A 23,517-nucleotide genomic window follows, 5' to 3' on the forward strand; every position below is an offset into this window, starting at 1 on the left:
CCGAACAGCGACATCAAGCTGGACTTCGTAAAACCCCGCCTGATGGCCTCGGTATGTATTGGACCCATCGGTTCGTGATGCCAGAGTCGAGCCCGAGGCTCTTTAGGCGCTTGAAGAAAGCTGGGACTTCTCGGTGAGGTGGACATACAGCAGGGGAACCAGACCAGAGAGACTTCGACAAACTTTTCTTGATGGATCGAATGACCCAATGATTTATGGCTTTTACTTAATTCCGACAACAGCCCAGTGAGTACGTATGAATGAGGTCTTTTAACGTGTTGCCAGATCCCACAGGGAGCTTCCGCTACGCCAGCCTAGGAACCGATCCGAAACTCCAGTCGCCCCATGCGCTTCCCTCGCGGATCTGCCAAAGCGGTGTCTCCCCTTCATCCTCCTCGTCAAAGCTATTGCAAGTATCCAACGCATCGCCCCCGCTCTGAACCTCCCCAGTATCATCCTCCATAATGATTCTCCTCCCACGTCCATTCACTACGTCGACGCCGTCGCCAAACCACTCTTTCAACCTCCCTACTAAATCGTGGCTCTTCTCCCCGGGCGTCTCGTTCTCAAAGCCGAACAGCCTGATGCGCCGTAGTGCAGGCCAGTCGGCGTCCTCCAGCAGCGCTGGCAGCACGAGTTCGACGAACCGCAGGTACCCTGGGCCGTTGCAGTATTCTTCCAGGAACTCTGCGTTTTCGGTGGCGTCGGGCTCGGTTGAGTTGCCTACTGGTCGCTGGTCGAGGGTGAGCTGCGAGAGGTGGCTTCTTGTGGAGCGAATCAGGGAGGCCCATTCTTTTAGCGCGCGCGTGTCGGACTTTATGGACGTGTATATGTCGCATATATCCGTATAACCTTCGGCAGGCTCAGGGCCGTCGCAGGGCCTGCAGAGGTACAGATGGGTCAAAGAGGTGAATTGGGAGATGATTTCAGGCGTCAGGCAGGCGAGCGGACGGGGTGCAACCACCTCCTGATCGAAGTCCTCCGGCTCGTCATCTTCAGGATCGGCTGGCGGAGGCGGATTTGGCCGCTCTCTGCACAGGATCGATCCGATGGGTGCATCGAGAATGGCCAGCTGCAGCTCGGTAATCGTCGAAGGGTTGGCGCAAGCGTAGCGTACGAACTCCGCTGGGATATATCCCCGCAGCTTGAGGGTCTGCAGCTTCGACAGCGGCTGCGCACCGCCCTTGAAAGGCTCCACCTCGTCGGGAGACTTCCAGAGAGCTGAGATCTCGAGATACTCGAGATTCTTGAGCGTCGCGAGCGCGTTCCAGGGATCCAATTTGTCCGCGTTACTGCCCTGCCCCAGATTGGCGTTCCACCCATTAACAGGCACACACAGCCAGCGCACCAAGCCGGCCAAATGCTCTGCTCGATGCCGATCAACTAACGTCTTTTGGCAGAAAAGATTCAGGAATAGCGTGGATGCTACGTCTTGATCTCGGTCCAGGTTATCCACCCAGTACGTCTCTCGCCGGTTAAGTAGATTAGCAGGTCGTCGATACGGTCGCTGCAAGGCTGCCTCCCCCTGCCGGAGCTGCACGAGGGCGTTATCTTCATGGAAGGAGAACCTGTGCAGCTCGATCTTCGTCCACACGACAGGCTCGATCAGTTGGTGCAGGCGGTGTGAGACGCGCATAAGCTGCGCTAGATCATGGTGTGTGAGGTATTTGACGACTTCTAGGAACAGCTCTGCTGGGAAGGCGTCGAGGGACGATGTCATCGCGGCGTATTTTGGGTCTGGTTGAGTATGGAGTAATGGTGTTGGACATGTGTGGCCTCAGGGGCTGGAAATGCGAGGCTTACTAGGCTGAACTTGGACTAGCCCACTCACTAACCCGAACCTCAACTCGCACCTCTTTCACAGCTCACTCTCTCGATCTCGATCAGGGTAGCGGCCCCAACAGCGACGGGTGGTGAGAATGCGAAATCGTCCGAATTGCGGGTTCACTTCTGATCCCGGTCACCAAAAGACGCTGAAAGATGTGAAGACAGCGCCTTAGCGTTCACGTTTCAGTGGTCAAATGCCTCCACTCTCAACGGCGAAGATGATGGGCGTTGAGTGAACAGAAATCGACAGGATCAACAAAGCAAATGCAAGTTCCGAGCAAAAGCGAGGGCGTCCCCATCGGTTAACTCAAGAGCAGTATCTAACGAGCGACGAAGTAGAACAACCCCATATCATCCAAACCCACAATCACCAAACACTCTGACCGTCAACCCCTCCACCCGCTCTCCCCTGATCTCCTACCACATCCACCAACGAGCCACATGCTCACCATCTAGCATGTTCCCGAAGTCCTAGCCGAGCGGATAAGCTTGCCCGCCCCAAAAGTACCAAAGCAGGTCGTAGACTGCCTAACCGCGATGAAGTTGCCCTGAGGGTCGCAGTTCGTAGTATTAAAAACCGTCACTGTCTCAAATCAGAACTCGCTGCGCAAGCGCTAGAATGTGAGGGTGTCGACTTACAAGTGCAGCCAGCAGGGAACGTGTAGCTCGAGCTGACCTTGCCGCTGTCGGTGTCGCCAGAGACAATGGGCGAGATTCCGAAGCAGGAGCCGTCGGTGGGCACGTTGGCCGTGGTGATCGGCCCGGCGCCGGTGTTGCAGCCCGTGCCCTCCCAGATCTCCACGGGGATGGAGGTCGCCTGGCGGGGAGTGAGGCTGGGGGCCGCGTTGACGGCGGCGTAGAGAAGGGCGAGGGCGAGCTTGGTCTGCATATTGGTGGATGGTGGTTTGGGGTGAAGCTGAAGCTTGAGAAGAAGAGTTGGTTTGAGTAGTGAGAAGTGTAGCTGAGGACTGACTGCTGTGCTGGATGAGAAGCGGATGGGACGTCGAGGGGGTTATTTATACCTGTACGACCGCGACGACGAGAGTAAGGCCATCCCTCCTCGTGCTCGTCAGTCTCGCCCGATGCATGGATGGTGTTTGCCTTTGCCTCGCTGACACGAAGAATGGGCACAGCTGTCGGGATCCTATTGATGGTTTACTTCCAATGGCATCGCGACTATGCCCCAGAATGGTACCTCGTGGACGTGGCAGCTGCATAGAAGGCCTTCGCCGTCACTATCACATACGCGTAGGCACAGGCTATTGGCGGTCGTCTTCTTCCTTCGAACTGTTGCTGTAAGCTATGGATGAGTGGCTTACGGCGTGACTATTCTTGTGACATTGCGGGCCGTGATGCGGATTGTAGCATAACAAGTTGATCGTGATACTCTCGAGCCTTTATAGACTCTCGTGAAGTCCTTCGGCGCCTGTTCAGCCATGCGTTCTACCACAGAGCGAGGGGGTGTATCTTGAATTCGTAGAGGGCAGTCCATTGAAGCATAGAAAACGCATAATTTTCAAGCTCTGCCCTAGACGTATGCAGGACATTATGCCTAGCGTCTCTACCCACGTGTACACCCTTTGGAAATCAACGGCCCGTGGGCCGATGCATGGCGTTCTTTGCCGTCAGCCAGGTTCGCGATGGTTCGTGGACCGATCAACACCGTCTATCCTAGCAATAGAGGGAGAACATATTGAGTGCATCTGCCGCGTAGATCGGGTGCCTAAGTGAGGAGTTCGTCTTACATGGCGGGAAGTTCACGCGCCTTGAAGAAACGCACGGTGTTGTGGGTCTCGGTGGTGCGCATGGCCGAGATAATTGGTAGAATGCCCTCCACGGAGCAGGTCATTTCAGTAAACATTCAGCGTCCAAGGCAAGTCATCCGGTGAGATCTTTCAGCATGCTGTTCGTGAAGAGACCTAACGAAGGACCAAGGATGAACTCTATGTGGCGTTCTAAAGACTAAAACCTGTGGCTGAGAACGTTAGCAGAGCTTAAAGACGCCGCATCCTCCTCGTATTACGCACAGTGCAGAGAAATGTCTTGAATCAAGCCACAGGCGAAATTGCGACACAAGATCGCATTCCTGCACTCAATTTCATACCCGTGGATGTTCTCCTGAGAGGCTGAAACACGATCCGCCTGCCACATGTTGGAGTCCTTCAATCGCACCTGCATATGTAATCCTACTCTAGGAGGTCGTGGTCTGACAAAGACGACCAAGCTCGAGCCCATCGAGTGAGCTGAACAAAACCCAGAGTCTCCGCTGACCCAGGCCATGACGAATGGGCGATCTGTGCAGGGAGGCATGAGGCGGAGACAATACTTGGCTCCTAGGCGGGCGAACGACTCCTAGGGCTGATCGCGTAAGAATCATAATGCGTGGGACGCCATGCCTTCCTATTGGTGGTCGGGGGCGAGATCATGCACGGTAAAAAGCTTGTCATCTGTGCTTATGGGTCCACCCGCTCACGTGGTGCCCATAGTACGCAGTTGTTATACACCATGAGGGCCATGGGATGGTGGGACCTTGCTGCATAGCCCTTTCCCAACTGCTAGATCGAGGTAATGTAACCGGATACCTTTGGAAGGCGTGAGCATGAGTGTCCCCGCGGAGTAGCATGTAACCACAGCTGACTGCAGGCGGTCTAAGTGCGCCGACATGCGAGCGCTACATAGGTTGGCCTATGGTTTTCGGTGAGTCTAAAGCAGAGCGGGAGGGACGTTCCTCAAGCGGCCCGACTGCATGCAGGATCGGGGCCCGCGTTCGAGAAGAAATTGGCGTGCCACTTGAGGTGGAATGATTCAGCGCAAAACGACCCAGTAAGCTGCACAGTCCGGATAGCGAACAATTCAGCAGGAACGGAAGGCTCGTAATCGACTGCTCGTACGGTAAAGTCCGCTGTTTGCACATGGGAATCCGATGTACCAATATCGTCAACGACAAGGAGCTCTTGATGTTGGGAACCAAGCTTCTGGTGAGTAGGATCGGGATGCTAAGAACGAGGTAACATCTACGAGTACTTACGAACCCAGCCACGCTGAACGTTCGTTCTTCTAAGCTTTTAGCGTAGATGCTCTCGTCCAGTAAAGCTTTCGTAAATGAACGTCTGTCCGACCTTGACCTCCGATTTGACCACGCGATCGTACGCCTAGCCGACTTCGTACTGCTGTGGAAGGAACATGACGTGCTTATAGTATAAGGCGTGCGATACGTCGCAATCCCAGCCATAGAAAATGCAGGCAACCGAGCCATAATAGAGTGTGGAGCAGAACGCGGAGGAAGGTTGTATCGGTTGAAGGGAAATATGAGTGCCAAGGACTGAGAGTGACGTATACACTGGAGACGGCGCTCGAATAAGCCAGAAGGAAGGTTGAACGAGGATCAGGCTCACCTGTCCGACTATGAAGGTCAAGCAATCCATACATCCTGGCACTCCTTGCCCCAAACCTCCCCCGTCATCATTCCATGAACGTAGCAATCACCGATGAATTCCCACTCTTTCTCTTCCTGTGCTTGATTAGTCTCCTCCGTGTCTTTCGCCCCTCCGAGCTTCCTCCGTTCCCTCAATACCAAAGGCGCCTTAACCCCCGAGCAAACAAACACCTCATCCCCAACCTCGCAGATACCAGGTAACAGTCCCAGGTATTCTACCCCCTTGGCATCCTTCAGCCTGGCTCCTCTCCGATTTATTATAGGAACCAGCGTCTGTCTGAAGTCCATGTCAAGATTGCGGTGCCCAAACCACATTAACACGTGCTCTATTAGCATAACAAGGACGTACACCCACACAAAGTGCTGTAATCCAATCCTAGCAATCGGGCGAAGGCGTCTCTGTCGTTTCTCAAAGGCTGCGATCGCTGAGCGAGTGTCTAATCCAGGGTTACTGACAACAGCTTTGTTGTAAGTGTCGATTCCGGCGGTAATAGTATGATAGGCAGCGTCGAGCTCCGTTTCGCCGCTGTCAGCGGTCGGGTGGTATGGAGCTGCAGGGTCCTTTGGCCACAGTGCGCTCTCCCATTCGTATATCTGTTCTTGAACGTGCTGAAGCTCGCGAGCTTGGTTCAGTACCGTTTGCCGGGCTGGAGGGTCTCGCCGTTCCCAACGACGAGGCGTGAGTTGCGTCACCTTTGCAACGGTGTAGCCTCTGAGCCGTAGCCTTGTTGGCAGTGCCTCTACCTCTTCTGCTCTCCGCTCCTTCTGCTCGGCTTCTTCTCCTCTCGACTCTTTCTCCCCAGACACGTCACCCACAAGCTCTCCCTTCTGGGTTCTTCCTGCATCGGACTTTTGGAGTCCATTCAGCTCAAAAGAAACGTCAAAAGGAGAGCCTGGCGTTGCTTGGTATGGAGCGTCTGAGACGTACGTCTTCGGGTATATTTGCCAGTAAGCCGGCGGTGGGGTTGCTTTCGACCACCGCCAATCGGGAGCCCAGGACGGGATTTGAAGCGGTTTCAAGTCTCCATCCTCTCCAGGCGTCGACTTAGTGACGAGCCTTGGGACACTCAAAACCTCAATGTGCCCCTTCTCCAATGCGCTGACAGCCAATCGCGTGAACAGACTCTCCATAGTCGATCCGTCATAATCCGGCTCGATGTTAAGCTGCTTGAACATACTCTGGCACCGCAATCCTAAGAAAGCGAACACTTTATCCCTCCCATCGGTAGACTGGCATTCGCGATGCCGGAGCAGGACTCTCCACCACTCCACCTCCGTATTCTGCTCCCACTCTTCCTGACTGGATCGGAAACATAGCAGGGAGGCCATTTGCTGTGAAGGATAGAATTCCATAAGCCATGCCTCTCTCTCCACGAGGTAGGCAACAGCAAGTAGTAACTCGACCCAGCGTAGGGTATTGTCGCCGCAAACGATATAGGCATTTCGGCTCACAGCAACCTCTTGCACAATCCAAGCTCTTTGAAAGTAGGGGCGGTCTATCAGCGTGAACAGTGCTTCCAGGCCTTGGTGTCCAACCTTGATTTCGATTTCGACATTCAGCGGTTCTTTTTGCTCTGGTGTCAAGTCAATGTCGCCTTTGCTCGCCAAATGGTATAGCCCCCGCTTCGCTAAAGTTGCGGCGTAATTTATGCCCTCCGAGCTGGATGCAGTCTCGGGTCCAAGCCAAGAAAGAGTTTGTACCGCGTGGAGGTAAATGTCGCGCATACGCGCTACCTGGGCGCTTTTCTCTGGCTTATTCTGTTGGTTGATGCATATTGAGTCAACCTGCAAACATGGGGAGATTTGTTAGCAATAGTCGCAATGGGGCGAAAGCCTGAGGGGCGTCAAGAGGAATCTGAAAGTCCAAGCTTGCGCGTTCGGTCACACAAGCTGGTGCAGGGCAAAAGGTCATACGCACCCAGAGCGTCCGCGGGCGTGGACGGCCTACGGAGCGGGTGCGGTAGAGAAACGGCTCCAACGAACGGTTGACGCGAAGAACCCGGCCGCTCCGCGCAGAGACTAGGGACGAGGGTACAATGAAGATGTCGAACTGATCCTCCGGATCACCCCAGCAGTAAGACACCGCTTCAAACTTGTGCTCCGAGACTTGAGAAAGCCGCGTCTCGAAGATGGTACATGTGATCGGTCCGGTTTTTGGTCCCGGATGGAGGGTCATGAGGCGAATGTAGATATCATCCGGATCCTCCGTCACCGGGAAGGGGCTATACTCGTACGGCGGTAGCGTATCCGACATCGCAGTGCGGGTTGTGAGGAGTATGGAGTGGGTACGGTCAAGAGGCCTGACGGAGTAGTTATGTATGTGGTGCACGCTCGTATTGTAAACGCCACACCTTCAGCTGAGGCTGCTTCGGGCGACCGAGTGATGAATATCCACTAAAAGTCCCCTGCCCAAATATATAGGCGTCCGTCTGCATTCTTTGATGTTGATGCAGGAGATTTGTGAGACCGAAACCTTGGAACGTCGGCGGTTCGACTAGTCCGCGAACGCTTACTAACACACTGTGGCTCGGGTGTGGCCTGGCCGGTGGATTAATCATCACCACCCTTGCAAGCGCAGTTCACCTGAGCTGTGCACTTCATTGTCCACCACACAAAAGTCCGGTTGGGGAATCGAGTAATTCGTAGTGCCTGTCTGAGGTCTCTCTCTAGCATTGATTCATTCTCTCAGACCAGTAAACCGAGCTTAGGTCGTACTAAGAGCTGCACAATGCTTTCTCCCCAGTCGGCATTCCCGTGCTCTTATTCGCAGGCATGCTATTTATCATCGACCGAAGGGGATGTCATGTCTGCTCTGCTAATAAAACACCACCTCGAAGGACGATCCCTCCGGCATACATTGACGCCGGAGTCTGAACGTTACGAGCATCTAGAAGCCTCGTTTCGAGCGTTGTATAGACTGTGTAGCTGGGTCAAGAGGTCCTCTCCCTGCCGCATTACTTCGTTCAGTCGACTCAGCACCTGATTTTCCTCGGCCGTTGGCGCGATCACGCCCTTGTATCTCCTATGTTCGACTTCTGCCCATGCGTGGGACAGCAAGGAGACAACCTGGACCTCCACGCGATTGCATTCATTCGGTATCGACAAGTCGTCGAGATCGTTCTTTTTGACCTTAACCAGGTAGATGCGAGCCCGATATGGACCTGCTTTGGAACACTCCGCGGCATTATCCAACTCTTCAAAGGTTTTCATAGCCTTGGAAGGTTTGAACTGAACGTCGTCGAATGCCTTGCGCAGGACATTCTCAACCTCGTCTGCTTGATCGGGAAAGTAGAGCAAGACGCGGATGCCGGCCAAATCTGATATATCTCTTCGAATCTCGGACTCTTCGGCATATCCCTGGCCGTGATTTATCCTCTGGTTTCTCTGGGACAGTTTCCGACGGAGAGACTCCGGAGACTTCCCCCGCCCCGTACATAGGGGTTGTGGATCGATTTCCAATTTCCGAGCTTTCTTTTTAACCGCTTCTGTGGCTATATGCGCCAGTCTGGCATATTTGGACTGCTCGACTTCGTATTGTGACACAAATGCCCTAATCACTGACTTCGGTGCGGCCATGTCATAGCCGAGCGTTTCGCGGATTTCGAGATGTTGGTGTTGAATGAGCTACGATAACTCTTCAAAATGTATGTACAAACCGCGCGCTTGCTATGGGAAAGAGTGGGCGAGCGTGGTTGTAATATGTTAAAGGTTTTGGGGGTATCTCGACGGTTTTCGAATGGGGCTGATGTTGTAGCCTAGAAGTTCTTGGCGTCAGGTCGGAGTATCGAACGAGCTGTGGTGCACAGAGCTGGGTGTCTTCCTTATATCGTCGTTGGCATTGCTCTCTGAACCCGTGGCCTGGCGCGGAGAATTCATTGGGCGCTTTGAAGAAGGGCTACCGAGTATCTCACTACGTTCGCTTTCTACATCTTAGGGACGTCGCCTTCGAACAACATGAGAGAGAAAGTATACCATACAGGATGGGGCTTTTGGGGCGGCGTCAGCCTCGATAGAAATTAACAACCCGCTTTTGAATAGCCTTCGGTGTCGAGTTGATGTGTTGCCATGTGCGTGCTCATCCCGCCATGGTCCGTGCAGTCACAGCCTCATTGGGCCGGGGAGAGGCGGCGTGAGATGGCAGAATCCTTTCAACTTCAGCCCAGCTGAATACGTGCGCCGCTGCTCGCTGCTCCGTGCCCTCCATGGCCACGTCCATATCTTTGCTCCGGCCTCTCCTTGACTGCTCCCGAGGCTGCTTCAGGGAGGACTTTATGCTTACGACTGGACTAGCCATCACCATGCGAAATGCACTGGTGCCTTCAAATTGACGCGGACCTTCTCAAAAAACAAGGCTGAGCGCATGCAGCTATCTAATCATGCTTAGGATGGTGTAGAAGCCACCATGCAATCCACCAGCGAGATGCATATTATGGGGCGAATTGGAGCCTGGTCTGTCATTTGGCCCCTGATCGGAGCAGCTGCTACAAGAGAGCCTTCTGCGGACCTAGCAGCGCGTGGTAAGTATAAGCCCCCAGCCTACCCTCTCAATTAGGTCCTCTTTCCTCTTTACTCGCTATCGTAACTTCTTTTGCACCTCTCTCTAGCCTGTCATGGCTGGGAACCAAGTTAATAATCCTGTTGCGCTCCCTCCTTACACCAGCCTTGTGGATGTCCAGAAGATTCGCAACCCCTGCGTTTCCAATCTAGCGGATTTCCTCCACGAGCCTCCCCAGAATTTGCACTGTCGCATTCGTTTACTTGAATTCAACCAGGGTGGTGCAGCCCCGACACCCACCAACGTCGATCAAGTAAACCTTGCAGCGGTGCTCACCGCGGCCAAACCGGCAACCCTCCTTGGTCGACTCTTCCTAATCGAAGACCTTACCAGTAATGTCGTCGAGACGTTCGGATCCATTATCAACATTGATCCACTCTTCTTCGCCTCGCACCTCGATACTCCTTCGCAGGACATCAACAGGCAAGCCCCAGATAAGGCAACCCTGCCCTCCAGATTGAAGAACAAAGACTACGTGAACATTCATTACCACCGGACGATTGTTTTCAATTGCCAGATGCCAGATGAATACTTGAAGCTGCGAAGAGACATCAACATACACCGCAAAGTTGCGGTATTGACGCCTATCAAGAAAAGACGAATCGGGCTGGCCCAGCATTGTGTCTCCATTTACCGAACCACACGAACGAGCGGAGACTGGATAGCACTTATCCTGACTGATCCGGAGATTTCCAATCGCTACAAAAGCCCGAACGGGATTCTCTCCTACGCTTCCGAGCTTTTCGCTGGCGGTTATGAAGACTTCCTACCGCCCCGTCCCTTACCTCCAACCGGGCCCCTAGAACCGCAGCGATCTAATCTCCTCGACGATCTGCTATACTACTTTGCCGTTGGCGGCTATCCCTTTCCGAACGGTAATCCGACACTACTGGCCTTCGCGCGCTGTCCACTTCAAATCGTTGCGCGGGAGTGGGTAAACTACGTTGCAGGTACGTCAGCTTGCGGCCAATACACTTGACGCACCCATGTCATGCAGACAATGCGTTACTGCCCTATGAGGAGAAGCAGGCCTGATGGCACGTCAGCCCGAGCGGCCTGTGAAAGCAACTCACTCGCCTAGAGTACACTAGGGAAGATGTCTGGTCTTAGAGCCGGTATCATCTATTGGAGTACTTAATGCTGCCTTTTACCGCCTATATATATTAAATCGGCTAGCTAATGAAACGCCTTCAGTCATGTCGCATTCAGTCAAACAATACGAATACGACAGCAAAGACTTCAAAGACTACAAGAACATCGAAGTCAACCTCAAGGAGTTGCAACGGTGGCGACGGCGCGCTATGGCCAGCGAGCAGAAGATCCGCGCCGCAACATCCTTCCTCCGCTATTCGCGCTCGCTGGAAGCGAAGCCAGACAGAGCCCAGTGGGACCCCCACCTCGAAGACTGGGCCTATGTAGGCAACGACCTGCGCACCTGCGGTCGCACGCTCGATCATATGGTCTCAGTCAGCCAGATACTCGACGCCCGCCGCTCCGTCGACGAAACAAAGGCAACGACCAAGCTGACAACCTTGGCGCTGCTCTTCTTTCCCCTGAGCCTGTTCGCGAGTATATTCAGCATGGCGGATAGATTCAGCCCCGGAAAGGGCCTCTTCTGGGTCTACTTCGTCGTTGCCGTTCCTGTGTGTCTCGTTCTGTACGTTCTGGTTCGGCCACCTCAGTGGGTGAAGGTCAAGTGGAAGGAGAGTAGGCTGCGCAAGCCGTGGCAGAAGATCAAGGATAGATGGAACTATCCTATCTCGGACTGGAGGCCGCCTGCATAGCCCAATGGTAAGCTGAAGGGATTTCAGAAGCAGCAGGGGGCTAGTGACGCTGGGGGATAATTTAGGTCGGCAACGTTTATTACCTAAGGGCGGGTACGACGCTATAGCGGCCTACCACAAAGAGCCTTTCTGACGATGTCCAAACAGCCCATACATCCACTCCCCAGCACATGGAAGCATGTGAACAGATGATCGCTGCTCCCGACTGTCGACATCCCATTGCTGCCTAGTAGAGAGAGGCTCAAGTGACCTTGCTACAAACGTCCTGCAATAATATCTACAAAGCATACCTGAAATTACCCCCCTGGAAACGAACGACGAGCGTGTATATCGTGCGAGTTCACGACCTGCCATGCTGGAGGCCGCCGAGGCTCTGAACCTCTTATCAAATATCCATATTGGCACCGAACGACTAGGAAACTAATACCAGCTTCGCTAAAACCCTCATCCACTCCTTCGACATCCTTTCACAAGCTCCAGCTCGAGACTATATCCTTTGCATAACGCTTCCCGACTAATTTTCAAGGGACAGAACTGCGTTACCTGGACGGCTAGCAGCTAGATCAAGTGCTTCGCCAGAAACGAAAATATCTACTATCCGTGCGGAGCGGAAGATGCTGCATGAACACCGTCGCTGGCAATGACTTGTGCTAGTCACGAATGCAGAATGCAACTAGTTGCGCAAGCATGGTATCCAGAATATATTCTTCCTGCATATACAATTCCTAATGTGATCCGATGGAAGTGCGGCCCTGGCTGATGCTGTAGATACGGCCGCTGCCCTCCTCTTGAGGCACCGCACAGTGCCTCCTTGATAACCTAACCGCATCATGTTCCCAAGCTATATCAAAGGTATGATGCAGCCAGGGTAGCGGCAACTCCGTGAAAGGAGATCTGACCTAAGACCCCGGCCACCATGTAAATGCTCCACCCGAGTAGGAGATGAAATATTGACTAGACAGTAACACATATCGAGATTACCCCTGAAAACGCCAGTAAAGCCTGCGGCCGCAGCAGTCGACCGCTATAGAAGCCGGGAAAGCGCAGCTGTCCGCGCTCAAGAACAGCAAGAAAGGAAAGGATGTAGCGGAATCTAGAAGTGTCGTGAGGCGTCAGGGTCGTGGGTGGGGATAATCAATCCAAGAGTGCGGGGTGGTCCGAAGGACATCAGCGTGCCTGTTACCGATTGCCAGCTTCAAGCTGGCCTGGGGTGGGTTGGGGTGAGGTGTTGTTAGCATTGGCGCCACGGTTGCGGCCGAACCAGTTGGAAAACGTCGGTGCGCTGGGCCTTGCGGACTGAAGGACCGTCCTCCAACTTGTGGTTCCCTGAGGACTACGCTGTTGAGGAGTAGCGGTACGTTCGCGCCGACCGGGACGATTCAACAGGTTGGCCAGCCCATACGTAGCGTTGGCTTGACGGTTGTTATTGTTGGTCTGGGGTCCAACATTGGTGAAGACAATGACGCGAGATCGAGAGAAGGGGTTGCCTCGCGCAGCGGTCCATGCGGCCTGCGGAGATGTAGGAGACCTGAGACCGGTATTCGTACGGCGACCCGACGACTGCTCTGCGTTTTCGCCTTCGGGACGTGGCTTGGGGACGTAGTAGTCAGCCTTGCAGAGCGGGCAGCAGGCACGTCGGCTGGTCAGCCATGGGTCGACACAGCTGGCGTGGAAAGCGTGACCGCACGTCAAGCCTCGCACATCGTCTTGGTCCTCTAAGGAGTCCAAGCAGATGGCACAGGTATCGCCAGGCTCAGCCATCATCTCGGGCGCAGTAGCAGTACGTATCGGATCGTCGTCGTCCGACTCATCTCCATCCTGGTCCTGGCCTTGAGCAGGCTCCTTGCCGGGTTGATAGTCGGTGACAGCAATCCCGGTCCGCGAAAGCTCGGTAGACTTCTCGCCAGCTTCTTTCTTCTCGGCCTCCTTGTGCTCTGCAGCGTTTTCATGTGCGCCTACACTATTCCTGGGTGAGCCGGGCTGGTCCTTTGACGAAGCAGTAAATTCGTCTCGGGCCATGGAAAGGGCGGTGGTCGGCCTCGGACTCGACGCGCCATCGTCTCTCACGGGGTCGACGACTCCCTCAACGTCCTTCACGCTGTTGGCTCTGCTCTGGGGAGCTGTTGCGATGCCACCAGTTGTCGGCAGTCCTTCGTTCTCCCGGCTAGCCTTCCATTGCTTGTACTTTGTCAGAGGGAAGCGTTCGTTCACCTCGTCCATTGTCATCAGCTTTTTCTCCCTCCTCCTTCTATGCGGCCGTGGCATGGCCGTGAGGTCGATCGGTTCTCCATCTGCGGCGGCTCGGGCTGCACGGTTGCGCTGGTTGTATCGGAAGCAGTACTTGACGCCTACAATGATCCTGGGGGTCGGGGTTAGCGGACGAAGGTCAATCGTCGATGCGACAAACAGCGGACATACCAGAGATTGGTGAAGACGACGCCGAAGCCTAGGGCAACGAAGAAGAGCAGCGGCGAGCTCGTCGGGCCACTGCCATTGCCGTTGGATTGGGTCTGGGTAGCCGAGGGGAGCGACGGTGCAGTTGTAGAAGCCATTATTGCTCGCAGTATTCCATAAGTTCACGACGATGACGATGTAATCTGAGCCAAGGAACAGACTGCCCTTGTCGCAGCTATTTACAGCGATATGCAGATGGTGGGGCGTCAAAAACAGGCCGTCGTCGGGGGCCGGATCCGGATGCGGATGCGGATGCGAGCTGCGTGCTTTGTCTTGTTAGAGGATTCCGACGGCGAGGTCGAGTCGACGTTCAGGTCGGCTCGCGCTATGTATTGTCCTCGGGTCGAGAGTGAATGTCGCGTGGGCGGAGGCTGTGGAAGAGGTAGTGGTGACGGCAACGACAGCGGCGTGGCGAGCAGCTGAGGCCGGGCTCTCACGGGAGCGCGCCGGGGCTGTGAATTGTCGGTGGCGACGACGGCAATCAGTGGGTATTTGCAAAAGCAGAGTATGCCATGCCCTCCGCGTAGGCTGCTGGCGCTGTGGTGAGGGCAAGTCGTCCTGTGGTGTCGCTGTCGGGGCTGGGGCTCTTGGGAAGCGGAGGGAGGACAAAGAGGCTTGGCTGGGGTGGGTGGGCCAGGCCGAACTGGGTGTGGCTCGGATGATCTATTGATGACAATTCCCGTCCCACGGATGAATGCCCGAGCGAGGGGACCGGTGGAGGAGACAATAGTAGCCAAAGACACCGTGAATGCGGCGCCGGTGAGGGCTTGATGGGCGAACAGCAGCAGTCGGCGTGCGTGGTTGAGGAGAGTCTGACGTGCGCGTGCGGACGCAGCTGGGCAGCTCCCTCTCCACCTGTCTCATCCTCACCCCCAGCCGCAGCCCTGCGCATTTTATTACTGTGTACCGCGTACCGTCCGTCAGCGCCGTCGCTATCGCTGCTTGATTGCGGGACACCCTTCGTATGCACTCATCTATCTACAACAGTCTCCTTCATGCGTACTACAGACGAGCCCTCGGCTGCCTCGTGAGGTAGACAGCAGGGCGAAACAGAGGCCGACCGGTCACTGATTTCCGGTTCTCACGCCCCGTGTACCTCGCCTTGCCCACTTACCCCAGTGCCAAGGTCTTGTTTGGCGCCGGTGCCAGCTGGTGCATGCCTCACTCCCGCTTATCCTTCCACGGCTTCGTCCAGGGCCCTGCCCCTCTAGGAGATCGCTCCCCTTTCCTGCAGCACCTGGTGACCTGACAGCTGCGATTCCGAATCTCTTATCGGCATAACTGCTACCCGGCAAAAGTCCGTATGCCTTTCCTCGCAAAGTCCGATCGCGGGAATACAGTCTAACGTCATCCAGGCATCTTGTCATCAACGGCCTTGCAGAACCACTGCACAGCCCCAGCCATGGCCGAGCCCGCCGAGCCCAATCCAATCGTCTTCTTCGATGTCACTCTAGGAGGTATGCCTTCCTGCAGCCTTTTTCAAATTGTTGGAGCCACGTCCTATGGTCATTTTCCTCCGCTGCACCTTTTCATTATTGACGCGTGTGCGTCTTGTCTTTTTGGCGCAGCCCTCTGGATTCAGCCTTGAAGAGGACGCGTGACCACATGGCTAAGATGCGCGATAGGGGAGAAGCTGGGCCGAATCAAAATGGAGTTGTTCAAAGACGTGGTACCCAAGACCGCTGAGAACTTTCGCCAATTCTGCACAGGCGAGACCAAGAACAATAGAGGGCAGCCACAAGGCTACAAGGGATGCAAGTTCCACCGTGTGGTAAGTTCTAAGCCTCCTGTCTCGAATGTGTCTTGCAAGATACTGCGAGCAATTCCGTCCATTACAGGAATCAGTTTGTCACTCTGGGGGCTCCCTTTATGTGCTCCTTCTTGCATTGCTCTTACTGACCTTCTTCCAGATCAAGGGCTTCATGATCCAGGGCGGAGACTTTGTGAACGGCAATGGGACCGGCTCAAGAACGATATACGGCGTAGACAAGTTCGCGGACGAGAACTTCATTCTAAAGCATGACAAGGCCGGACTGCTCTCGATGGCGGTACGCAAAGTCTCTATTCAGCTCCATATTTGAGCATCTCCATTCCAGATTCCGTCATTCGCACTCTACCCTCGTGCTGACTGTCATTTAGAATTCAGGACCAAATACTAATGGCTGCCAATTCTTCATCATCACGGCTCCTAGCGGCACTCCCCACCTGAACGGCAAGCACGTTGTCTTCGGCCGGGTCGTCGAGGGTATGGACGTCGTAACGAAGATTGAGAATACGCGGGTCCTAGCAAACCCAGAGGGCAAGCCCGTGCAGGACGTTGCTATCGCCCAGTGCGGCGAGATGTGAGCGTGTGGCTGAAAGAAGCCAACGCTTCGGAGCTGACTGAGGCCACGAACCAGATCTGTGGAATTGGAGAATACTAGTAGTGTACCTAGGAGGATGAGGAGGATGAGGAGGGTGGGGTAGGCCTGTGAGAGCACCTTCTACCGTTATAGAGGTCTCTCCCAGGCGCCTGTGACGATGCTAAGGAATTGCTCACAACTCGGTAAAGCCTCCTCCTGGGGCAAGAAGATAGACCCAGACATGGTCATGTACACCACATCATCCAATAGAACGGTACATTCATGATAATTCTTCACATCTGCTGTGAACTCATGCCATCGCGCGGGCACGTGACGTCAGCGCACAGGCCACAGCAAAATTTCGCCAAGTCCGCACATACACGCGAGCTAATCCCCGCCTCATTCATCGTCCCGCCGCATTTTCACCGCAACCCGCGTACGCCCTGCACCACTTTCTATTTCTTCGTTGCTGACCAGATGTAACCATTCGCCCATAGACCCTTCAATATGGTGTCTCTTGCTTCAACTGAGAGAGCTCCTGGCATCATTGCCCCCAGCGCAGGCGGCAGCCTCAAGCGCAAGCAGTTCGACGCAAACTCCGACAATGAGAACCTGCTCTCGAGTCAGACCAAACGCCGCCGAGTCACCTTCGACCCCGAGGTCGATGTGCGCATACTAAGAGATCCGAACGAGAAGAGCTTGGAGCTGGTCGGCGAGGAGGTGCGACGCGCCCTCGAGAAGCACACAGCTGGCGATAGCACCGGCTACGACCACATACGGAGCCTCCTCACAGACAAACCTACCTCCGCCGGCGCACCTCTCACGGGCCTACTTCAGAAGTACATCATCACTCTCGCCAACAATGTGCCGCTCCTCGATCACAGGTGCAGGGGCCTCGTCCATGCCATCATCGACTGCAGCTGGATAGCGCGAAACGAGCAATTCGTGCGCTCCTACCGACATCTACTACGCTCATTACTATCGGTACAGCCTGGCTTCACTTCGACTGTGCTCTCCATGCTGGTGAACATGTTTGTGGAGTCGCCGTCGCCGGCCATGAGGCAGCAAGACGACCCCAGCATTCAGCGGGTGCGGATCCACTCTCGGATCCACGACTGTCTCAGCTATCTTCTCCGACAGAGCCCCATGGCAAGCACCTACCTCGGGCCCATCCTGTCCTCGACGTTCCCATTCCCGACCGATACCGCGAAAGCCCACGTACAATACATCAAGAATATTCTAAAAGTATCCGAGTACTGCCCGGAGCTCAAGGGCGAGATCATGTCACTGGTCGTGGATAAGCTCGTCAAGATCGATGTACAAATTCAGGTCGACATGGAAGAGCTCGAAGACGATATCGAGGATCGCCTGGTCGGAGAAGCCGCTGGCGACCTCGACGGGGCAGATGATAGCGACAACGAATCCGTTTCAAGTGAGGAGAGCTTAGATCCAGAGGAACAGCGCCTCAAGGATCTAAAAGAGTCCGTCACCAAGCTAGACAGCATCATGGACCTCCTCTTCTCGCACTACGACTCTGTCTTTGCGGGAGGCGATCTCTTCGACATAGACGAGACTTTCGAAAGTCTTCTCTCCCAATTCGCAAGCATCATCCTACCAACATATCGGTCGCGGCATACGCAATTTCTGCTCTTCCACTTCAGCCAAACCTCTCCGAACCTCATAGAGCGCTTCGCCGGCTGCTGCTCCCATCTTGCTTTCGACCATGGTCGACCGCACATTCTTCGTGTTGCGGCAGCCGCCTACCTTGCGTCATTCATTGCTCGCGGAGCTCACGTCTCCGCAGCTGTAGTCCGCGACGTCTTCGATCTTCTTTGTCACCACCTGGAAACCCTTCGATTGGCCTGTGAGCCTGCCTGTAAAGGACCAGATGTGCGCCGCTACGGCACATACTACGCCATTTCGCAAGCCCTCCTCTACACCTTCTGCTTCCGCTGGCGCGACCTGATCGTCACTGCCGACGGCATCCCTCCAACAGACGAAGAGATCATCTATCACGAAGGCGAATTCACGTGGCACAATTCCGTCCACGACATCATCCGCCGCAACATCTTCTCCATCTTCAACCCTCTCAAGGTCTGTGCACCCACCATTGTTGCCCAGTTCGCACGCATGGCGCACCACCTCCGCTTCCTCTACGTGTTCCCCCTTCTTGAGACCAACAAGCGGATAAGGCTTGCGAGGAGTGTGGGCTCGTACACAGACGGTGTAGGTGCAAGGGAGACAGCGCTTACGATGAAGAAGGGTGAGGAAACCTTTCTGCTGGATGCATACTTCCCCTTTGATCCGTATGTCCTTCCGAGGAGTAAGCGGTGGCTAGAGCAGGATTATATGCAGTGGAAACCGGTCCCAGGCATGCCGGTTGAGAGAAATGAGGAAGATGAAGACGGTGAGGAGAGTGAGGATGAGAGCGGCGACGAAAGTGACTCGCAAGGTCGGATACAGGAGGAAGACGAAGATGAAGATGGACCCGATGATGAAACGAGCACGAACGCGAGCTCTTAATCAAGGGTTTGGAGTATCATTTTATCAATAGCATTGCTCGGCGTTGGCATAAGGGGAAGTAGGCAATGCATCTACTAGGCGTGGAGCCACTCGGCGTCCAGGACAATATTGAGTTCATGTTTTGGCCTGGCCAGGTATGGCTTTCGATCTTTGGGAGGTACGGTCGGGATATGGATATTCAGGATACGATAACTGGATCAGATAAAAAAGTTTATACAATTGAATACTTAGCTACCAACGTCTCTTCGTGCACCAGCTCATCATCCGGCATCCTCTTCCGACAGTGTGCGTCATCCCACCTTCAAACACATCCTCCAAAGTCAAGCTTCTCCGCTCGTAATGCAACCACTCCGCCGTCCCTCTTATTAACTAACGCATACAGCAGCCGGAAGCCCTTCACGTACTTGCACAACCCACTAGTATAGTGGATCAAGAGCATCAGAGAACATGTATCAGCTGGATTTGAAGAAAGTCTGCAGCTATCCGTCGCCGCGAAGGCGCTGAGACCAGAGATATCTATCCCATCAGTATTCGTACACCTTCAACGCCAAGCCTATGCATCGCTATGGCCGTCCGTCCGTCCAAACTCCGTCGTTTTCCAGGCCGTCCATAATCAGGCACTCCTCCCTGAACTCCAGCCCATCTCGTAATAACAACTCCTCCCGAGGGCCTTCGACCCGCGATCTCGAAAGCGACGGGGGTGGCGGTCCCCGAGAAGAGAAACGAGGCGCAGTGTACTTACTTTGCAATCCGCACAGTGCTCGTTGCATCGCTCTCCACTTCTTCGGGGAAGCCTTCTAGGGGCTTCACATCTTCCAACCTCATCGCCTTCAACAGGTCTCTGCTCGTCCTGATACCGTCCCTCATCTCCACGCTGCTCTTCCAGAGCGCGTTCTGCAGCGCGTTCATGTCTGCGTCGACACCGAATAGCACCTGCGGTTCTGGTCCGTGTGGGACAGGGAAGTCGACGAGCGGCTTGCCGTTGGGCCCAAGGGAGACGCGGACACGTTCAAGGTCATCATAGGCAGGGTCGGTGGCGTAATTGTCTTCGGCGTCAGAGCGAGGATCTTCATCGCGGCTGTCCGTGCGTCGGGAGCGATATCTGTTACGGGTGAGAGTGAGCTTCTCCAGGTTATCCCAGGCCTCGTCGATATCGTCGTCAGAGGCATCGGTAGTAACGCTCGTGGGCGGAGAATCGTCGCTGCCGAGACCATAGGCGGCGCTGTGAGACCAGCCATCCCAGATAAGCTGTTGCGAGCGCTGACCGGGGCGGTGATAGCCAGCACCAACATTGTTGGGTGGGGGCTTGACCTGGGCTTGCATCTGAGAAACCGATGAGACACCGCGCGCGTGCATGCTCGGATGGTGCGGGTCCTGGTTTGTCGGATGGCCCTGCTCGTCGTACGTCTGCGGGGTTAGCAAGCCTGGGATAGCGTGGTTAGGCTCGGATTGCGACTTCATATGGTATGACGTGCGGTTGTTGTTCTGCGATAAGTGGACCTGGTCCTCCAGATTGAACGGGTTTTCGTTCATTTGCTCCCCGGCGGTGTATGTAGAAGTACTGTTAGAGCCGGCGGTCGACGGGCGTGGTATGTCAACATTCGCCATATCGAGATCTATCATAGACGCCCGAAGAGGCGACCCCGGTGCCGAGTCGATCTGCGGATAGTCGTCATACGAACCGAACGGCTCCGTTGAAGCATGTTTCAAGCCGGGTCGGAAGTCGGGCCCAAGCGTGGGTGAAGAAGAGAAACCTGGGCCTTGGTCGGATTGACTACCGCCCTCATTCTCTTCAGGGTCTCGCATAGGAAAGACGAAGTCTCGCGTCTTCCTGTTATCCTCGATCGGTGCTGTGGCCATGGGCAAAGACCAATCCCGCGTATCACGTCTCGAGTTTCTCTGAGCCTTGTAATTTGCCTCGGCCATAGCGGCGTCAAAAGTCCACTCCCTCGTTGCTCGATTAGCTCTCTCCGGCATAGCCGGGAATTTAAAGTCCCGCGTCGTTCGATTGTTCGACTGCTCAGCCGTGGACGGGAATTTCCAGTCTCGCGTGGCTCGCTTGTCTTGGTCATTCATGGAAGGAAACTTCCAGTCTCGGGTGGCTCGCTTGTTCAGCTCGTCTTGATCAAAAGTGTCCCTCTGTTCCTCTTCTTCCATTTGCAGCTCGCGCAAAATCTTCTGCATGCGATTGGCCTTCAAAGTAGGGACCTCGCCTAGGTCAATGCTAGGCACGTCGGCCACAGTGGGCGCCGCAAAATCCAAGTCAATGACTGTCTCGCGATTCGGCGCTCCAGGATTGAAGTCACGGAGAATCAGGTCCGAAGGCGGCCGATTGCTGTCTACGGCGCTGTATCTGTATGGCGTGGAGTCTTTGTCGAAGAGCCGATTTAGGCGTTTCTGACCTCGAGTAATCTGCTCCTCCCTGATGCTGGCCTGCAGTTTTGCGAATCTATCGTCATCCGCAGGAGGTGGGGGTATGCCTGTGAAGCTCTGGCTGGGCGCTGCACCAGAAAAAGGGTCATGATCAGGGTCAGAGAACAGCATAGACATCCTTTCCTCGAGCTCGTCTGAAGCGCTAAACGTCCAGTTATCATCCTCATCCTCGGCCTGCGGCGCAAGCGGGTCCGGAGCTTGGGCTCCATACGGGTTGAAGAGCGAGGCGCGGACACCGCCACCTTGCTCCCATTGGAGGTAGTCTTCGAGGAGCTTGACAAGTAGGACCGTGGGATACATCTTAGTTGTGTCAGCAAGAAAAGGATGCTCGAGGATCTGATCCGGTGTTGGTCGATCCTTAGGATCTGGCTGCAGTACGAAAGCCACAAAATCTTTGAGCTCTGGAGAGTATTTGTCGCCTTCTAGGACGGGAACTCCACTCTGTGGTAGGTCCCATTGCACGGTCTTGTGAAAAGGTGGGAACCCGGTCGCCATCTCAAAAACGGTGCAGCCGTATGCCCAGATATCAACCTCAGGGCCGTAGAAGATGTCGTTTGGCTGTATCCTGCTATGTGGGTCCGCATCTTTCACCCATTCCTTTTGGAGCTCAGGAGCCATCCAATACGGTGTGCCCACGATCGTCGAGCGTTTAGAGATCTCTGGCTCGAGAGTGCCTGACACGCCAAAATCGCACAGCTGCACGCGACCATCCTCAAGGACAAGAACGTTGTTACCTAAACGAACGTTAGCTGGTGTCCGACACATGGTGGCAAGCGCTAGTTAGATAGGCATACACTTCAAATCCCTGTGGATCACTCCAGCATCACGGAGAAACTTCAAGCCCATCGCTAGCTCCCGTGCGATCGGGATGATGAACTTCTCCCGCAGGCCAGGGCCGTCCGGGTCGTTCATGGTCGGCTTCATGAGGGTATTGACGCTTCCACCGCTGGCGTATTCGCTGACGATCCAAAGCTCGTTGTGCACTGGCAACGCCTCCTCGATGATGTTCACATATGGTCGAGCCTTGCTGTCCCTCAGCTGCTGGAGGATATTGATCTCCTTGAGTGTCTCTGACAGATTCTTGGTTGTCATTTCTTCGTAATCAACCTTGTCGATGTCGATAATCTTGATAGCCACCAAACCGTTTGTGTTGCGGTTCCGACTGCATCTTGGTCAGCCATGCTAGAACGCTCACGTTTGAAAACCTACCCTTTGAAGACGCGGCCATAAGCGCCCTTGCCGATCAATTCGTAGAAATCGTACGGCGGCGGCTCATCTCCTGTACGCTTCGCTCTCTCAGCAACCAAAGTTTCCATCTGTTTTGCCTGCTGCATGGCGCGGGCTTTCGTGCCCGCCGGTGGCGGCTGCAAACGTGTGGGCTCCATGTCCGCGATGTGACGCGGGTGTTTCCGACGGTTTAAGTCTTCGACCGCGCCCTCGAACTCAAAAGGCGACTCCGGTATCTTCTCAAGAGCGGGGCCTTGATCGCGGCGTTTGTTGGCACTTTCTGGACCTGCTGGAAAGCTCGGCGAGGTGCGAAGCGGCGGGGGAGGAATGATAGTGGGCTTAGTAGGCTCAGATACAGAATGGACGTGACCGGTAAAGGCGCACGCGGAATCTTGGCGGGCAGGGCCAGGGCTGGATTTCGTCGAGGGAGTCTCCGAGACGAAAGAAGTCGGCGACGGCGACTGCGTCTGCGGCGGCGTGGCAACTCCGAGATCGATTGTCGGCGACGGGGGTATAATTGGGTATAGAGGGTTCTGAATGGGCCGCGATATGGTAGACCTATCTATTGGCTTGCGCGAAGGGGTCCCGAATAACCTGCGGGGGGTCAGCCTCTCCATTGAGCACCCACGTATTGTCTTGATCGCTTTCTTGACCTCCTCATTGCCATTGAGGAGGTCCTCGAGGTCCATTTTGGACCTCTTCAGTCCCATCCTGTCGGGTAGGCGGCGAAAGCCGTCCAACTCGCGAAACGTCGACGGGAGGGTTGTCGTTGTGACATTAAGTAAAAGTAAACGCTCGACTTACAGGCTGCGTGAAGGTCACTTAGCGTCACTCGTGGTGAATGAGGCTCATGACGTCTTAACCCTGGGCCGTCGGTGTGAAGCCGTGGGCTCAACACTGTCAGTTCCGCCTTTTCACTCGTGCCCGCGCGGACAA

The 23,517-nt window shown here is 54.9% G+C and overlaps 9 protein-coding genes across 9 annotated transcripts; 3 read left to right on the forward strand and 6 right to left on the reverse strand.

Moving 5' to 3' along the window:
* Positions 1–217: 217 nt before the first annotated feature.
* Positions 218–1,742, reverse strand: BU26DRAFT_515585 (uncharacterized protein). Its single transcript, XM_033828109.1, has one exon. The coding sequence runs from the start codon at positions 1,718–1,720 to the stop codon at positions 305–307; it is 1,416 nt and encodes a 471-aa protein (XP_033688215.1). The 5' UTR covers positions 1,721–1,742; the 3' UTR covers positions 218–304.
* A 445-nt stretch (positions 1,743–2,187) lies between these two features.
* Positions 2,188–2,793, reverse strand: BU26DRAFT_515586 (uncharacterized protein). The gene is made up of 2 exons (XM_033828110.1): positions 2,467–2,793; positions 2,188–2,410 (listed from the first exon to the last, which is right to left on the reverse strand). The coding sequence occupies exons 1-2, from the start codon at positions 2,714–2,716 to the stop codon at positions 2,280–2,282; spliced, it is 381 nt and encodes a 126-aa protein (XP_033688216.1). The 5' UTR covers positions 2,717–2,793; the 3' UTR covers positions 2,188–2,279.
* Positions 2,794–5,103: 2,310 nt separating this feature from the next.
* On the reverse strand, positions 5,104–7,710 carry BU26DRAFT_515588 (HET-domain-containing protein). The gene is made up of 2 exons (XM_033828111.1): positions 7,182–7,710; positions 5,104–7,048 (listed from the first exon to the last, which is right to left on the reverse strand). The coding sequence occupies exons 1-2, from the start codon at positions 7,515–7,517 to the stop codon at positions 5,240–5,242; spliced, it is 2,145 nt and encodes a 714-aa protein (XP_033688217.1). The 5' UTR covers positions 7,518–7,710; the 3' UTR covers positions 5,104–5,239.
* Positions 7,711–8,140: 430 nt separating this feature from the next.
* Positions 8,141–8,839, reverse strand: BU26DRAFT_501435 (uncharacterized protein; the record flags this gene model as incomplete). The annotated part of the gene is made up of 1 exon (XM_033826564.1): positions 8,141–8,839. The coding sequence occupies one exon, from the start codon at positions 8,837–8,839 to the stop codon at positions 8,141–8,143; it is 699 nt and encodes a 232-aa protein (XP_033688218.1).
* A 623-nt stretch (positions 8,840–9,462) lies between these two features.
* Positions 9,463–11,743, forward strand: BU26DRAFT_601386 (uncharacterized protein). Its single transcript, XM_033835259.1, has 2 exons — positions 9,463–10,768; positions 11,013–11,743. Exons 1-2 carry the CDS (start codon positions 9,874–9,876, stop codon positions 11,600–11,602), a joined length of 1,485 nt encoding a protein of 494 aa, XP_033688219.1. The 5' UTR covers positions 9,463–9,873; the 3' UTR covers positions 11,603–11,743.
* An 864-nt stretch (positions 11,744–12,607) lies between these two features.
* BU26DRAFT_218154 (uncharacterized protein) lies at positions 12,608–14,345 on the reverse strand. The gene is made up of 2 exons (XM_033820726.1): positions 14,021–14,345; positions 12,608–13,961 (listed from the first exon to the last, which is right to left on the reverse strand). The coding sequence occupies exons 1-2, from the start codon at positions 14,152–14,154 to the stop codon at positions 12,782–12,784; spliced, it is 1,314 nt and encodes a 437-aa protein (XP_033688220.1). The 5' UTR covers positions 14,155–14,345; the 3' UTR covers positions 12,608–12,781.
* Positions 14,346–15,174: 829 nt separating this feature from the next.
* On the forward strand, positions 15,175–16,474 carry BU26DRAFT_218103 (uncharacterized protein). Its single transcript, XM_033820724.1, has 5 exons — positions 15,175–15,353; positions 15,412–15,513; positions 15,682–15,827; positions 15,967–16,104; positions 16,196–16,474. The coding sequence occupies exons 2-5, from the start codon at positions 15,459–15,461 to the stop codon at positions 16,400–16,402; spliced, it is 546 nt and encodes a 181-aa protein (XP_033688221.1). The 5' UTR covers positions 15,175–15,353; positions 15,412–15,458; the 3' UTR covers positions 16,403–16,474.
* Positions 16,475–16,811: 337 nt separating this feature from the next.
* On the forward strand, positions 16,812–19,133 carry BU26DRAFT_515593 (RNA polymerase I-specific transcription initiation factor RRN3). Its single transcript, XM_033828112.1, has one exon. The coding sequence runs from the start codon at positions 16,906–16,908 to the stop codon at positions 18,919–18,921; it is 2,016 nt and encodes a 671-aa protein (XP_033688222.1). The 5' UTR covers positions 16,812–16,905; the 3' UTR covers positions 18,922–19,133.
* A 526-nt stretch (positions 19,134–19,659) lies between these two features.
* On the reverse strand, positions 19,660–22,739 carry BU26DRAFT_419447 (kinase-like protein; the record flags this gene model as incomplete). The annotated part of the gene is made up of 3 exons (XM_033823299.1): positions 19,660–22,088; positions 22,149–22,516; positions 22,564–22,739. The coding sequence occupies 3 exons, from the start codon at positions 22,737–22,739 to the stop codon at positions 19,660–19,662; spliced, it is 2,973 nt and encodes a 990-aa protein (XP_033688223.1).
* Between the last annotated feature and the right edge of the window lie 778 nt (positions 22,740–23,517).

The sequence above is a fragment of the Trematosphaeria pertusa genome, assembly GCF_010094035.1.
Source record: "Trematosphaeria pertusa strain CBS 122368 unplaced genomic scaffold BU26scaffold_3, whole genome shotgun sequence".
Taxonomy (NCBI): Eukaryota; Fungi; Ascomycota; class Dothideomycetes; order Pleosporales; family Trematosphaeriaceae; genus Trematosphaeria; species Trematosphaeria pertusa.